The 16438-nt window shown below is 35.3% G+C and overlaps 1 protein-coding gene across 1 annotated transcript; it reads right to left on the minus strand.

Moving 5' to 3' along the window:
- On the minus strand, nt 9702-11072 carry LOC104725114 (RING-H2 finger protein ATL16-like). The gene has a single exon (XM_010443719.2). It carries the CDS (start codon nt 10939-10941, stop codon nt 9829-9831), a length of 1113 nt encoding a protein of 370 aa, XP_010442021.1. The 5' UTR covers nt 10942-11072; the 3' UTR covers nt 9702-9828.

The following is a 16438-nucleotide window of genomic DNA, read 5'->3' on the forward strand; positions in this document are numbered from 1 at the left end:
AGTTTCATTTGTTGTTTCATCATTTTATCTTCCTCCCATTTGAATTAGCCAATAGAAATACACATGAGGTAATATTATATATATATATATATATATATATATATAAATCAAAATTAAAAAAAAAATAAAAAAAAATAAAGAAACAAATTATGTAGATTTTTATCGAACAAGTTAAAATATCAGTTTGAAGTTATAAATAAGAGTTTGAGTTTAGATTTTATAATTTAAGAAAATTATATGTGAGTTTAAATTTATACAAGAGAATTAAGATTACAATTTTATAACTAAACAAAAATATACGTCATTTTGGGTTTATAAATAAAGGTTAAATTTTAGATTTTACAACTAAATAAAATTATATATCAGTTTAGGTTTATAAAAGAAGGGTTAAGGTTTATATTTTTAAAATTAAACAAAATTATATATCGATTTAGATTTTAAAATGAGGATTAGCTTTTTGATTTATTTATTTATTTTTTATGTAATATATTTTTATTTTTTCGGCAACAAGTTTGTGTTTAATAATGCAAAAAGAGTTGTGTTAGTTCAAAAAAAAAATTAAAAACGTACAAAATCATGGTTAATTTGTTTCCTCAAAAATACCTATTACAAATTTTATAGTAGTATTGATAATTTATTTCTCGAAATCCTCAATTTTGAAATGATGTTTCAATTTATCTTTAGATAACATAAATTAATTTTCAAGTACTTTTTGATATCTTTCTTTCATGTTGTCTATTTTATAATAAGTTTGAGGATTTATTTTCTTTGTTTGCATAGTTTGGCAGTTTTAAAATTAATTACACATGGCGCTCTCCGAGTACTTTTGACAAAAAAATGTAGCGTGATTTGTTTTGTTCATAAAAGCAGTAAATACATACATTTGAATGGATTTATTGCTTATTTTTTGGTATTTTAGAAATAGCGGTGGATTGTAGTGATGTTAAAACGGTAGTCCGGACCCGTTTAGACACTACCCGTTTATACAATGTCTGTTTAACTAACTGCCCACTTAAATCTTTTTAAATTTAAAGCCCGTTTGTCTAAATCCGTTTAAATATACATGACCCGTCGGCCCATTTAATTTATATTTGTTTTTTTTATCAAACAAATATTCTATTGACAAACGAGCTTTACACATTTCAAACAAATATTTAAAACCTGCAACAAAAACTTGAGAAGACTTGCAACCTAAGCTGCATGGAATCAGGATACGCGGAAGCGGAAACATTTGGAAGCGTGGGAGCGATTTTTTTAAAAAAATAAGGAAGTGGGTACGAGTTGGAAGCGTGTACGTGTCAAATATGTATATAATACCAAACATAACATCATTATTTAGACGTTATATAACATTGTAATCGAATAATTCAGTAAAGATTGTAGTAGTGTAGTGGCAAGTAAGTATTTTAAGTAGTGTGAGGTCTACGGTTCAAATCATACAAGACACAAAACAAACTTTTTTCATAAATACACGAGGGGCAAATTTGTAATTTCATCAAAGAGTTTTCTCCCCCAAAACCCTAAGCGTCGTTCCGTTCTCTGCACTTTTTCCAAGTTTTTTTTCCATCATTACCAAGTCCAGCAACGCTTCCTAACTAATCTCCCCACGCTTCCACTCGGAATCTTACGGTTCCAAAACGATTCTAAAAAGCTTTTTTTAGGAATCGCGATTCCAAGCCGATTCCGAGCGATTCCGGACAATTCCGCTCCCATTTCCGATTCCGGAGCGGGAATCGACACATCTCCGACGATTCCATGCAGCGTAGCTTGCAACAAGGACTTGAGAAGCAATGCATCAGCTATATAAACTCAACAAAGACTTGAGAAGCAATGCATCAACAAAGACTTGAGAAGTAATTTGTTTGCCAAACACACACACAACACAAGTATATACACATTTCCGTTTCAAGTTCATTGGATCTTTAGTCTTTTAACTATTCTTCAATTTCCGTTTCTTCCTCATTCATCCCCAATGTTCTGCAAAAACCTGCAAACACACACACACAAAACAATAATGTCAAAGGTTTTCAAGGACTATTAAAACAAATATAACAGATGAATACACATAACACATCCAACAGATGAATACACATAACACATCCTACAAATGAATACACATATCAGTTCAAAGTTTAACCCTGATTGCTCCTTGTGTATTGAGCATCTTTTTCATATTCTTCGTCTTCTATGTTACCTGATAAAACTCTGAATTAGTTGCTAAGTTATTAAATGAGATAAATAAATGAGATAAATAAGTCTTACTTACCTTCATATTCAGCAATACCAATTACGAGTACAGAGTAAAGCTTGAACATTCTTTGGAAGCAGACGGTTTCTATAAGGAGTTAAGACCCTAGCTCCAATAGTGAAAGTCGATTCTGATGCAACTTTTGTTATGGGTATAATTAGCAGATCACGTGCCATACATGCTAAATCACCAAGACGATGTTGGTTGTTTTTCTAGTAAGACAAAACATCCAAATTCGGAAAAGACTTCCTCTCTAGTCTTGGCTCATCTCAATAGATATCCAAAAGTGTCATGGTATTGTCCACCCCAAATCCAATGTTTCTTTCAAGCTCATAAAGATCCTGCAAAAAGATTAACATCATTATCAAGATATCCAAAAGTAAAGAAAGTACTATAACATCATTATGTAAGAGTCTTACATTATCTAAATCATTATCAAGTGGAGACTCAGAAACTAAATCATGTGGAGTTGGAGCTGCCGAAACACCTGAAGCATTTGCCATAGACTTAGCCTGATAATCCTTGCAGAGCCTAACCAAATTCGCTCTAAGCTCAACTTTTTTCAAATTTGAAGTTGTTGGATCCATTTTCTCATAAGCCATTTCAATCATCTGCAGATTCATTCTTGGATCTAAAACATATACCATGGCCAAAATTATGCGGTAAGCTTTCCAGTACTTGGAGAACTTTTTCTGCATTTTCTGAGCCATCTTTTCAACACCTTCATCATCACAAGATGCAAATTTCCTCAAAAATAGCTCAATTCTCCATACTTGTGTGAAATACACATTGGCAGTGGGATACTTCGATCCTGAAAAATGTGTAGTGATGACACTGAACAGTTTCAACAACTCACAGTTTTCTCCTATACGGTTCCATTCATTTTCTGACGGCAATGTCTTGTAATAAGTGTCATACCATTGCAAGTTAACAAATGCTTTCCTAAACTTTAAAGCCCTTGCAAGCATCTCATATGTAGAGTTCCAACAGTGAGGAACATCAAGTGACAGACCAGCTCCACTCTTAATTCCAACTCTCTCTACACAAGCTGCAAAAGCTTATTTTCTTGAAGGAGATGCTTTAACATATATAACACTCCCAAATATTGGGCAAGATGTCATTTGCTAGATCTAAACAATCTTTCACTATGAGGTTCAACACATGAGCACAACATCTCATATGCAAAAAATCACCATCGCATAAGAGGCCACTGCCACCAATCATCTCAAGTTGAACCTTAAGTGTCTTCTCCATACTATCGTTATTTGTTGCATTATCTAAGGTAATAGAAAATACCTTCTTGTCCAGACCCCATTCTTTCAAACACTCCAATATCTTGATGGAAATATCTTCGCCAGTGTGAGGAGACTTTAGTTCACAGAATGCCAAAATCAAACAGTTTAAGTTCCAATCATCATCGATGAAGTGAGCCGTCAAACATATATATAACTCAAAACTGTGGCTCGAGCAGACCATAAATCTGAAGTGAAACACACACGACCTCGATGTCTTGCAAGCATCTCTTTTACCTTAACCTTTTCAATCTCATATCTTTTGTAGACATCTGCTCCAGCTGTTTGTCTGCAAATCGGTTGTAGTCCGGATTTAGATACCTGTCTCTTGCTCTCACTTTTTCATATTCAACATCGCAAAACGACAGATCACGATAGATTATGATCTCGCTGGTCATCTCTCGGTCTTTCTTCGGATCATATGGAGGTCTGTCTTCCTTTCTAGGCTTCTTTGGACACATCAACAAATGGCGATGCAAACTCTTTGTTCCATGTGTTTTAGTATTAATAACCAACTTCGTACCATAATGGATGCATTTGCCTCTCTCCTTTTTATCTTTTTCTATCCCGACTGCTACAAATTCCTTCCAAACTTGTGAAGTTAGCTTGAGTTGTTGCTTGAGACACTGTGTCACTTTGCTTTGGTTCTTCAATTTATGTTTCTTTCTCATCCATCTAAATGTATTCACCTTGAGCATCTTCCTCATTCATAGCAATATAGTCATTATGAGCATTGAGGAATGTCGTTGTGTATTGAGACACTAAGTCCATTCTGTTGCAAAACCTCCATCGTTTATATATACTCTTATATAAGTATATATAAGAGTATGTAAGTATATATAAGAGTATATAAGTATATATAAACTCAACTATGATACCCCGATTTCAGGAACATGCAGAGAGGTTTAAAAGAATTGATTTGGTCACCTATGTCACCAAAGTGCACTCATCCTTTCGGTCAAGGGTCTTGAGAGAACTCTACAGTTAAGCGTGCTTATGATGGAGTAGTCTTAGGATGGGTGACCTTCCGGAAAGTGACTGTCGAAACTGTGCGAGTGAGGACAAAACACAGGGAAAGATCATGTGGTGATTTGTAGGGATGGTAACAAGTCTTTAAAGCCTCCTGGACGTAGCAAACCGACCAGCGGATATGGGTGGGCTCACGGGCCGAGTGAGAGAACGTGAGGCCCATTAAGGAAAGTGGGCCAATAGACTGGGATTGGACATGAGATCCACTAAGAGGTGGCGGTCAGGGCGTTACAAGTGGTATCAGAGCCGAACCCAAACGTGTGTGGAGTCGAGTGGGCTCACATCGTCAGGGGGTGATGGTTTTTGTGCGCAACGAGGACATTAAGATCTGTTAGTGGGGGTGAATTGTGATACTCCGGTTTCAGGGACATGCAGAGAGGTTTAAAATAATTGATTTGACCATCTATGTCACCAAAGTGCACTTATCTTTTCGGCCAAGGGTCCTGAGAGAAACTCCACAGTTAAGCGTGCTTATGCTGGAGTAGTCTTAGGATGGGTGACCTTCCCGAAAGTGACTGTCGGAACTGTGCGAGTGAAGAAAAAACAAAGGAAAAGATCATGTGGTGATTTGTAGGGATGGTAACAAATCTTTAAAGTCTCCCGGACATAGCAAACCGACCGTCAGATATGGGTGGGCTCATGAGTCTAGTGAGAAAACGTGAGACCCCATTAAGGAAAGTAGATCCATGGACTGAAATTGGACAATGGAGCCCACTGAGAGGTGGCGGACGGAGCGTTACATCAACAAAGACTTGTTTACAGCTATATAAGAGTATATAAGTATATAAACTCAACAAAGACTTGAGAAGCAACACATCAACTATCTAAACCGAAACCAACAAACAAAACAAATCTCACTTATATAGCTATCACAATTCACACACATCAAATTAAAAAGCTAATTTTATAATACTAGCAATTACAGAGTCATAAATACTTTTCTTTTCCAAAACTTCTCTGGATCAACACAGTTATATAGCTATGACAATTCACACACATCAAATTAAAAAGCTAATTTTGGCTACACATCACACATGAAAGACAAAACCCACAAAGCCTAATGAATCATAAATACAGAACAAGAACTCTTAAAGAGAAACAAAAGATGGGTTTTCAAATTGAGGGATAAGAGAGAGACCTCAGAAAGTGGGATTAGAGAAAGACCTCTCTTCTGCTGATCTTGGAACATGACGGTGGAGATGATTCGTCGGAATCAAAGAGCAAAATATTGATTCGTCGTGGCGGTGGGGAGGATTCGTCGGAATCAAAGAGTAAAAATTGAGTCGTCGTAACAGTGGGGACTGGGGACGACTCGTGAAGATCGTGAAGTGTTAGGGTACCTAAGCAAACATCGTCGTTTTACTTCAAAAAATTCAGAAAAAAACAGACTGTGAGACTGTCCATTTTAAATTAATTACGACCCGTTTATAAACGAGCTTAAAAGGGTATAACCCTTTAACATTCTTTGTTTTTTAAGGGTTCGGATCTAAAAACAATACACTGAACCCGTTTAGGCCCGCGGACTTAATGCCCATCTTAATATCACTAGTAGATTGGAACCACGAACGACGACGATGAAAGAAAAATGATAGTGATGAGAAGCATTACAGTTGACAAGGTGTGCACGATGGTGAACATCACGACGAATGGTGAGTGATCATCATCGGGGGATTTTTGCTCATAAGACTTTAAGGTTTCTAACTTTAACTTTCATCTTTCTCACTTTCAAAAAAAAAAAAAATAATTATGGATGGCTTTACTCCTAATCCTAAAAGAAATTTGGGGTTCATTCACAGACCCGGATTTGAGTTGGAATGTTATGCATTTACTGTTGGGATATCAGATTTTGATGTAGAAGTGTGAATCCCTCCATGAGTTTTTTTGTTTGTTTGTGTAAAGCAAGTTTTTGAGTTTTTCAAACTTAGTCAAATAATTTCCTCTCTGTCACATACAACTCATCGACCTTTTTTTGACATCTAAATCTTTTTTTTTTTTTTAACAACATTTTGACATCTAAATCTAAACATACCATTACCTTTCTCGCCTATCTCTCACGGACCAAATATTAATAAAAGGGTAATTGATAAAAATAGCACCATGTTCCAAAACTAGCACAAAAATTCTAATGTAAAACAATACAATTATAATTAAAATCTCATCTTTATCTCTATAGATGAGCTTAAAGCCCGACGAAGGAACGTTACCATGAGCCAATTGAATCCTTACTCCCACAAGACCTTGAAGCATCCCAGATCTCTTGCCAACCGATTCTCATCGTCGATTTGTCGTTGTCGCCGTGTTCTCGCCGCCGTGTTTGCCTAACCCTTTCTCATCGTCGATCTGTCGTTGTCGATTATTTTCTCTATTTTTCTCGCTAGGATATGAAAATCAACATTTAATTGTGCCGGCCGGTGAGTTTGAATCACAGCGACAAACGCCGACGATGTCAATTTGAAGCCGTTGTTGCAGGTTTTAGATATCAAAATGATTAGGAGAAACAAAGAGAGGTGTCGTTTCCTCATTTCATATGGTGTTTTGGCTCAACATGCTATGGTCGCGGTTCAGTTTAATGATCGAGTCAAGTCATGACAAATTGATAAAGGATCTATCGTTTAGCTTATTGATTACAGTTGCAGCGATGTTAAAGGCCACAAGAAAATTTTTCACCTCTCTATTTGTTTCCTATATATCTAGTTAGATCTAAACCACAGTTGAGTTTATTAGAATTTGGATTTTTAGTTTAGTAAGTGACTCGAAGGTTTGATAAGTGTTATTGTTTTCGTATGATGGGAGAAAATATTAATCTATGTGGTTGTGTTCAACGTTTTTGTTTTGTAGTCTCATCTGCATTTTTTGTATGAGAACGTAATATGTAAACTAGCTTTGGCTTTGTATACAACTTTTTGATTATGTGATGTACTAAGTTTCTTATTTTCTACATATTTGCTTTGTTGAGTAATTGAAGAAAGTTAAACACATTAACCTTGGCCAAATACAACTTTTTTATAAGAGAATTCAGTTGTCTTGTTTGTTGATGTGTTTCTTAGTCACATTTGAAATTTAAAGAAGTATTGTTGAGAATTTATGAAGACTTTCCTGAAACTTATATTCCCTGATTTCAATTTTTACTATGCAAGTATGCTTTGGATATGTTTAAGGAGTGTGTTGGTATTTAATAGGACTATGTTTGAAATTTTTTAACATTGTTTTTGGTACTTGTATGATGTTTTTGCATTATAACAGTGTTACATGTTTCTGTTAGCACTTTACTTTAACTTTTATTGAACTTCAGTAAGGATTCTACAAAATTTAGGAAGGGTCCTTTAACTTCATGATGTCTGTCATAAAAAAAGTTTGGCTTTCCTACTCGTTATTAATGAAAATGTCTACCAAGATCTGAACAAAAATGAAATTCATGAAGGATTCAGTAATATTCAAGAATGACTCCTTGAAATTCATGATGGTTTTCATAAAAATAATAGTTGAAAAAGATTACATCTTTAAAGTGTTCTTGCTTAAATCTCATAAGGGGTTAGGGTGCTTTGCCATGGAGCATGTTGTTCATCATCAACTCTATGTTTCTTCTTTGGAATAACATACTCAACTTACATTGCACCGTTTCTTTGTTCTTTGCTGAAATCAAAATGTAAACAAAAAACCCACATTACAATCCATTTAAGGTGGTCTTCCTAATTTATGAATCCCTTCCTAAAGTTTCAGTAATGCGTCCTAAATTTCAGGAACGTCTTCCTGAATGTCTGAAACCAACATCTATATAGCCAAATGTTGATTTGCAATATGAAACTCTTGACAAATATAAGCATTAGATGTAGATTCTACAAGTGTTAAATATAATTGACACCTTAAACTAAGATCCATGATCAAAGTGGGATGATCATAATACATTCAAGTACAAAATTGTTAAACGTGCTATATTTCTTAAAACAGAGTGCTGCATATGTCATAATAGCCAATGTACATAATGTTAAAACCTGCAAACTACAAGTTGAAGAAGTCGAGGACAAGAAAATCAGTGACGACGATGAACTTCTCTTACTCCTAACAAATGTCTTCCTCATCTTCCTCTACTAAACAATTCATTTAATCCCAAGATGATTTCCACACAACTTTAGCTTCCACAAAAATATATTGTTTCAGTTTCTCTCATCTTCTTCTTCTTTCCTCTTTTTTTTACATATCTTCTCTACTTTTGGATCACTCTCGAATCGAAATATCAACCAACCCGCAAAAATATTCTGCAGAACTGCAGGATGATGATATAGGACAGAGCATACTACCATGCGTGATATGAGCATGGTTCAAACAATAAAATCAACAAACAAAATTATTCAGGAAAGATTGAATTATATTTAGGAAGCATCTTTTAAAATTCATGATGGCTTTCATAAAAAAAAATATATATATATTCAGGAATGATCTAATGATGTTTAGGAAGGATCTTTTAAATTCAGGATGGTTTTCCTAAAACATCATGAGCATCTCTGCTGCATCCTAAATGCGAAGATAGTCAGATACAACTCTATGACATGGCTTCAGCTGTGCATTGCCCCACCCAAAAAATCAACAAAATCAATCTAAACACACATTAACATGAAAACAGATTCAAAAATTTATTTACCAAAGCTTTTTACGTGTTCCCGTAAGAGGAATCAAATAATCCACATTGACTTTAACCCCCATCTCAGCAAACTACATCAACGGCGGCAAGTCTAAAGCTCCTCACTGTTACAAAGCACACTGTCACTGTCCATATCAAATAGAACCGCCGATACTTTCCCCCAATCATCTGCCGTAATTGAACTCAGAGGATTCTCCGCCGCCGTACTCACTATCGTAGATGACGGAAGTGCCGTTTTAAACTCTGATCTTCGAGAATCTGGTAAATGAAGATGCTATTGATGTGGATTTTTATTGGATTGGTTTCAGTTGATCGATTTGTCACTTAATTGAAAAGATATGAAGATCTCAGTTCAGAATCTTCATTTGGAGATTTGAGAACTAAAATCGTGAATTTGATTTTAGAAAGAAAATTTTTTTTTGTTAAATAATAATTTCAATATACAAATGCTAGTTTTGGGAAATTTGATCATGTGTGCTAGTTTTGGAAGAAAAACTTAAAAGTGTGGTAATTTATGGTATTTCTCTTAATAAAATCTATCTCAAAAATATTGAAAATGAAATAACAAAAACAAATGTAGAAAGAAACAAGAAAACTAGACAGGTAAGCAGAGCGGCCCATTAGGGTTCAAAATAAAGAGGCAATATGGAGGAACTTCTAGAACGACGATTGCTCCCAAAAGAGAAGAAAGATCTCTTCACTTTGGAATTACTAACATTGCCACTACTGCTACATCCTTCTCCGTCTCCGACCACCTGAGCTTCTCGGTTCTTCCGAATCGCCTCTTGAACCGCCAGGTAAAGCTGTCGATCCGCCGATGAATCCATTGAGATTGATCTTCTAATGGGCTGAATACTGCTAAATTGCTCGTCTTTACCTCTTCTTATGTCGATGCATTCGTCCCCCATACTCGTGACCTTCTGAAGCTTTCTGCATTTCCTTGGAAGCCCTCCACGGTCAAACTTCTTCGGAGATGGACTGATCGAATTAAGAGTGTCTTCGGTCATTAGGTGACCAGAGTTTGACCTTTCTTGTTCCATAAGTAACCTTCCGTTTCTCGGACTATCTCTGTTACTACCGATGATATGCCCTAGCTCAATGATCACATACTCGTTCTCACCTCTTAACGCGACCTGATTCTCGGGAGAAGTGCTCGGAGCAGAAACCCGATCCGGAGGGAAACTTGTGTAAGAAGAAACCCTAGCTCTACACAAAGGGCAATTGGCATTGTTCTGAAGCCATACATCGATACAATCGATATGAAACAAATGACAACAATTTGGGATAATCCTCAACTTCTCCTCATCTTGAAACTCATTCAAACAAACAGAGCATTCTTGAAAACTCTTCTCTTCTCCTCCTGTAAAAACGCCGTCGTTTTGATCGTCTCTCTTCTTGAATTTAAAGATTGGGATTGCTCTAATGACAGATTCATCAAGACCACGGTTTCTGAACTCTGGAGAGTAAACCATTAAAAGATCTTGGTTGTTGTGTCGCCTTCGAGATAAGGAGAACCGACGAAGAATGTCGATTCGGTGCCAGTTGAGACAACATTTGATAGCGAAAACATAATAGCTTACAAGTAAGAATGCTGTGGCTAAGATTCCGATCACCGCAACGGCTAAGATCGGGAAACTCGTCCCTGTCGAGCTCGCACGGTGGAAGACAGGCGGCGGCAGCGGAGGTGAGAAGCTCAGATCCCGGAGGAGGTTGCTACGGTTTGATAGATCCATTAACTTACTATACGAACAAGCTCATCCTCTAATGGAGAATACTTTGAAAGATCTTGAAGAGAGAGAGAGAGAGAGAGAGATTGGAGTAAAATGAAAGTTCGGTGAGATTTCTTGGGGTCTTTATATGATTATATTAATATTTTTCTTGATCGGTGTGACTCGTTTACTCTAGATTAGTATTATAAAAAATATAAAATTAACTGTTATTTAATTTAACAGTTAATTTGATTGGTCGGAAAATTGAAAGTTTGTTTGTTTTTTATGTACTAGTGGTGGGGACTTTTGTATTTAAGAGGGAAAAAAACCTGACATATATTCGCATTAACTATGATTTTATAATTTTGTTTGCATTAACTGTTATGATTATATAATTTGATCTACCTTTTAGACCTTTTGGTATTGGAGTGATGTTGCTTTTGATAATTATTTATTGTTTGTTTTGAATTGATATTCTGATAGTGAAAGTTCGTCTGAGTGTTGTTAATCATTAATTTACGCGATGTAATGATGTTATATTCACTAAGCATACCATTAATTAACAATAATTAAATCAATATTTTTCTTTATGGATATGATTTATGATCTAACCATGATTGTCGGTAGCTTTTTAATAACTAGTTGTAGACTTCTTTGTAGTAGTGATATAGAATCTTTCAAGTTTCAGACGAATCCTGCGTACACTTTGTTGTAGTTTTTTTTTTCCTGTTTTTAAAATATACTGTATTTATAGAATTATTATTCTATATGCTATTATGCTTTTCTTATCAATCAAACCCATTATATATAAATGATTCATTTCAAATTGTTTTTCTACTGCATATGATATCTTGTTAGATGATAATGTGTGCTTTGACTAAACACGTAACTTTGAAAATATGTTAAGGGTTATATACTTATATTACCATTCATTGAAATACGAAACTTATAGTAGTACAGTATAACTTTTCCTTTATTAACTGGTTCTCACTTCTGATCACCCCATATAGGATTCAACAATATTATCAAGAATATTAAAATTTTGAAAAATGAAAACTTAAATGGCGAGAATGGTTAGTTTTTTATTATTTCTGACAACGTAAGAGAATGGTTACTTATCCAGTTCATCTTAACAACAAAATAATTAAATTATCCAGTTCGATTTTATCAATTCTAGACTTTAGCTAGTCTGAAATAAGAACTGTAAATAGTGGTATACTACGAATAAAAAGGTTAATGAGATAAAGATAGTTTGAGGAGATTTAGTAGAGTAACACTAGGATCTTAAAATTTTAATAATATAAATAGATTTAAGGTATAGATTAATGATTGGAAACGTTAAAAAAAAAAAAAGGGGTAGTAGGACTGTTACAACACGTCCATTTCTAGTCAACACTGAATCATCATTGCTAATTACAAATTCAATAAAACAAGAAAATACAAAAAGTAAACTGGCGCACATGCATTCCACCATACGTATATGTATATTCACGTAGTAGCATATATATATATATATATATATATATATATATATATCATGTTGACGCTTAGTTAAGCAAATGAGATGATGGCACATTTAAAAAGTCAACATTGATCACCGAATTTTTCAGACGGCTTATCCGTTCAAATCCTGGTACATGACCATTTGGTACACACACATAATGATACTACTCAAGAACCAAAGGAAACTTTAGCTAATGAATCAGCAATCATGAATTAGCAATTCTTGACATCTACATCAAGGTTGAGTTGAGATGTCCTACAACCAAAGACCAGATCCTAATATTTGAGATATCTTTCAACCAAAGAACTCTATTATATGGTTGATATCTCAATTTGATTGAAATCTTGATGTATCCAACACACCTCTCTTTACCTTAGAGATGACAATCTTATAAGCCAGTAGCTAAATGGGTTATATGGGTTACCTATATATAAATAAAATAAAATAAAATAATTAATATTAAATCTATAATATATTATATAAAATAAATTATAAAACCAACCAAAGTTTTCAAGTTTAAGAAAATAATATCTAGATATTAAAATAGAAAGAACATCCTAAATTCCTAAAGCCAAAAATCTATAAAACCAAAATAAAAAGTCATTCTTAATTTAAAATAAAAACTATTTTTAATTTAAAATTAAAAAACACTTTAATCTTCTATAAATGATCCAGTCAGATTTTTTTAACTTCATAGTCTTCATTCTTCATATATACATATTATCTTATATTTTTTTTTCATTCTTCATATATACATTATATATATATATATATATTATTTTCGTTTTTTTCGATTAACCCATAGATAACACATAACCCTAATAGGTTTATCCCGTTAAACTCACGAACCCGGATGAACCCATTAAAACTCATTTATTTATATAGGTATAAAAACTTAATCCATATCCATTAAAATAATAGACAAACAGAGTAAATTCATGGGTTTTTACCCATTTTGACACCCCTATAAAAAAAACTATGGATGAAAACATTCAAGTAACTTTCATGGTGGGTAGAAAAAGGAAAGACAAAAAAATTGCCTAATTCTTAAGGGAAAAATCCCGAAGAAAAGTCAAAATCCCACGCACGAATCCGATATTCATTTTTATTAAATTCACTACGTAATAATAATAATAAAGTGAATATAATGGACCGACACTGCTTCCGTAGCCTATCGACTATCGTGTGTGTATGTTGACGAGTTTGGCACACCATAGTGTCGCGTTTGTGTATTTATATGATTAAATCTCTTTTTATACACACATAAAAAAAACACAAAGGCCTACTTTTAAATAAATTATTACAGAAAGAAAAGTTTTAATCTTTGTCTTGTATGATAAATTTGGAATCGATTTGTTCGTTTCACACTAGTCAAGGATTTTGTAAAAGTATATCTTTGAGCAATTCCAAAGAGAGTATATAATTTTGACTCTTATAATTTTTTTTTTTTTGTCGGACTCTTATACTTTTTAACAATATATTATGTATTTTTTTAAAAATAAGAATTTTTATAAGACTAATTAAAATTATCAAAAAATAAGAACTTTTATAAGATTAATTAAAATTATCTCTTTGGTATAACTCTAGTTAGAATCTTTATTTTTTTTTATTTTTAAATTTAAATTATTTTAAAAGTTCATATTTCATACAGTGCACTGATCCGTGTGACTTTCGTTCTGACGTATATCTCACACAGTGGATGAGTCTGTGGTGACTGTTGTTACACTTGCATTCACCGCATTAGTTTAATCACTCTAGAAATTTACCAATCTTTTTTCCAGTCTGGAAATCTGTAATGTCCCGACTGCCACCTTTTAATGGGACCTATGTCCAATCCGAGTCCATGGGTCCACTTTTCTTAATGGGCATCACGTCCTCTCACTAGGCCCGTGAGCCCATCTCTATCCGACGGCCAGCTTACTATGTTCGGGAGATTTTGAAGACTTGTTACCGTCATTACAAATTACCACATGATCTTTCCCTGTGTTTTTTCCTCACTCGCACAGTTCCGACATTCACTTCCCGTAAGGTCACCCATCCTGAGACTATTCCAGCTGAAGAACGCTTAACTCTGGAGTTCTCTCAGGACCCTTGACCAAAAAGATAAGTACATTTTGGTGACATAGGTGGTCAAATCAATTCTCTTAAACCTTTCTGCAAGTCCCTGAAATCGGGATGTCACAATTCACCCCCACTAACAGATCGCAAAGTCCTTGTTGCGCACCAAGACCGTCACCCCGACGTCTGCGCTCACTCGACTCTACACTCGTCTGGGTTCGGCTCTGATACCAAACTGAAACAACCGCACCCGGATTTCCACTCCTCACACAGGTTCCACGGGAATCAATCTCATTGGAACACCATAATTTCGACGAGACAACCGGCGTAGAAATCGCTCCTTACAAAAACTCCCACAAATATACCAAAACCCTCCTCATCTAGTTACTGAGTCGCACAACCAACCACCCCTAGCCACCGAGTAACAAGAGAGGTGGACTGGAATATTTGATTTCATCTAGACACAGACAACACTTCCCCACGAATACTCCAATTCACTAACAATTCCTCTAGTGTCGACCGACACCTTCACCTGGTGTCGAACATCACTCTCTTAGTGTCTGTTGACACCAACACCCACAGCATCACTTCCTTCGATCTCCCCTCATCCAAACCTAACTCCAGCTGTCCTCGTATGACCCAAACACATAAAAACATGCTGGCGTCGACCGAGACCACCTTGGTGTCGCTCGACACCCCAACCTTACCACAAAACCGTCTATGCCAGACTACAATACAAAAACCTTATTAAATCACAAATCAATCGTCCATTTCACAAACCCACCGTTGGATATGAAGCTTATAACACCACAAAGTTTCCCACCAAATTTTAGCCAAATTGGATTTTGTTTCATCCTCCAAACGTTGCTTCGAAGTAGCCATCCCATACCAGTTCTCGATGTCTATCTGTAGGTGTTGGTGTCGACCGACACCACTATGGTGTCAATCGACACAACACCTGCCGTAGTCGATTTCAAGCACCTCTCGGCCACCAAAACCTAACTCCACGACCAATACTCTTTCCCCAACGATTAAGCACATACCTAACGTATTCACAATGACAACAACAATAAGAAAAACCCATGGATTCTTCTCAATCCATCTTACCTATGAAAAATCCACCCCAATCATCTCAAAACCCTAGATAAGCCTAACGTCAACCACTAACCTTGGATTAAGGACGAAATCTGAGGAAGGAGCAGCACCTCACCACCAGTAGAGCTTCCCCCTCCTCCTCCACGCCACATCATCACCACTCCCCTTCCTTCCCATCCCCAAATCCAACTCCTCACCTCCCTAACATCTATAGATCCTCAAATCTCTCTTCTCCTCTCTAGGGCAGAAAAAACGGCTAGGGAAAAGAACCCCTCAACCGAACAAGGCGTCTTCCCTTTTATAGGGAACTTAAGGGTTTCTCCAAAACCACTAAACCACACAAAACCGTAGAACGAATCAAATCGACAACCTTAAAACAATATGGTGTCGAGAAACACTTCCTTGCTGTCGGTTGACACCAACCTCCAAAACTGGAACTCAGTTCACGGGCATTACAAAATCAAACCTATGCACCCACATATCTTCTCCTCCAGCAATGAAAGTGTTGTCGTGTTTTGGTTCCAAGGATGCCGATTCAACGTTGCAAGGCATGTCATAACTCTTCAGCAATCCAAAACTAGGAGAGCAGAAGAAAAGCCTCTAGCATCAAGGAGACAATGAAAAAACAATAAAACCGTAACAAAGGCTGCATTATATACATCAAAAACTTACTTATTAGCATCCCAAAATTTAACACTAGATCCATCATCAGTAGTTAAATATCGCTTATCCTGACTTACTTCAGCACTAGTAACTCGGAACTTTGTTTCTAATGTTTGAACAATCTTTTTTTTTTTTTTTTTTTTTTTTTTTTTTTTTTTTTTTTTTTTTTTTTTTTTTTTTTTTTTTTTTTTTTTTTTTTTT

The sequence above is a fragment of the Camelina sativa genome, chromosome 11 (assembly GCF_000633955.1).
Source record: "Camelina sativa cultivar DH55 chromosome 11, Cs, whole genome shotgun sequence".
In the NCBI taxonomy this organism is placed as follows: domain Eukaryota; kingdom Viridiplantae; phylum Streptophyta; class Magnoliopsida; order Brassicales; family Brassicaceae; genus Camelina; species Camelina sativa.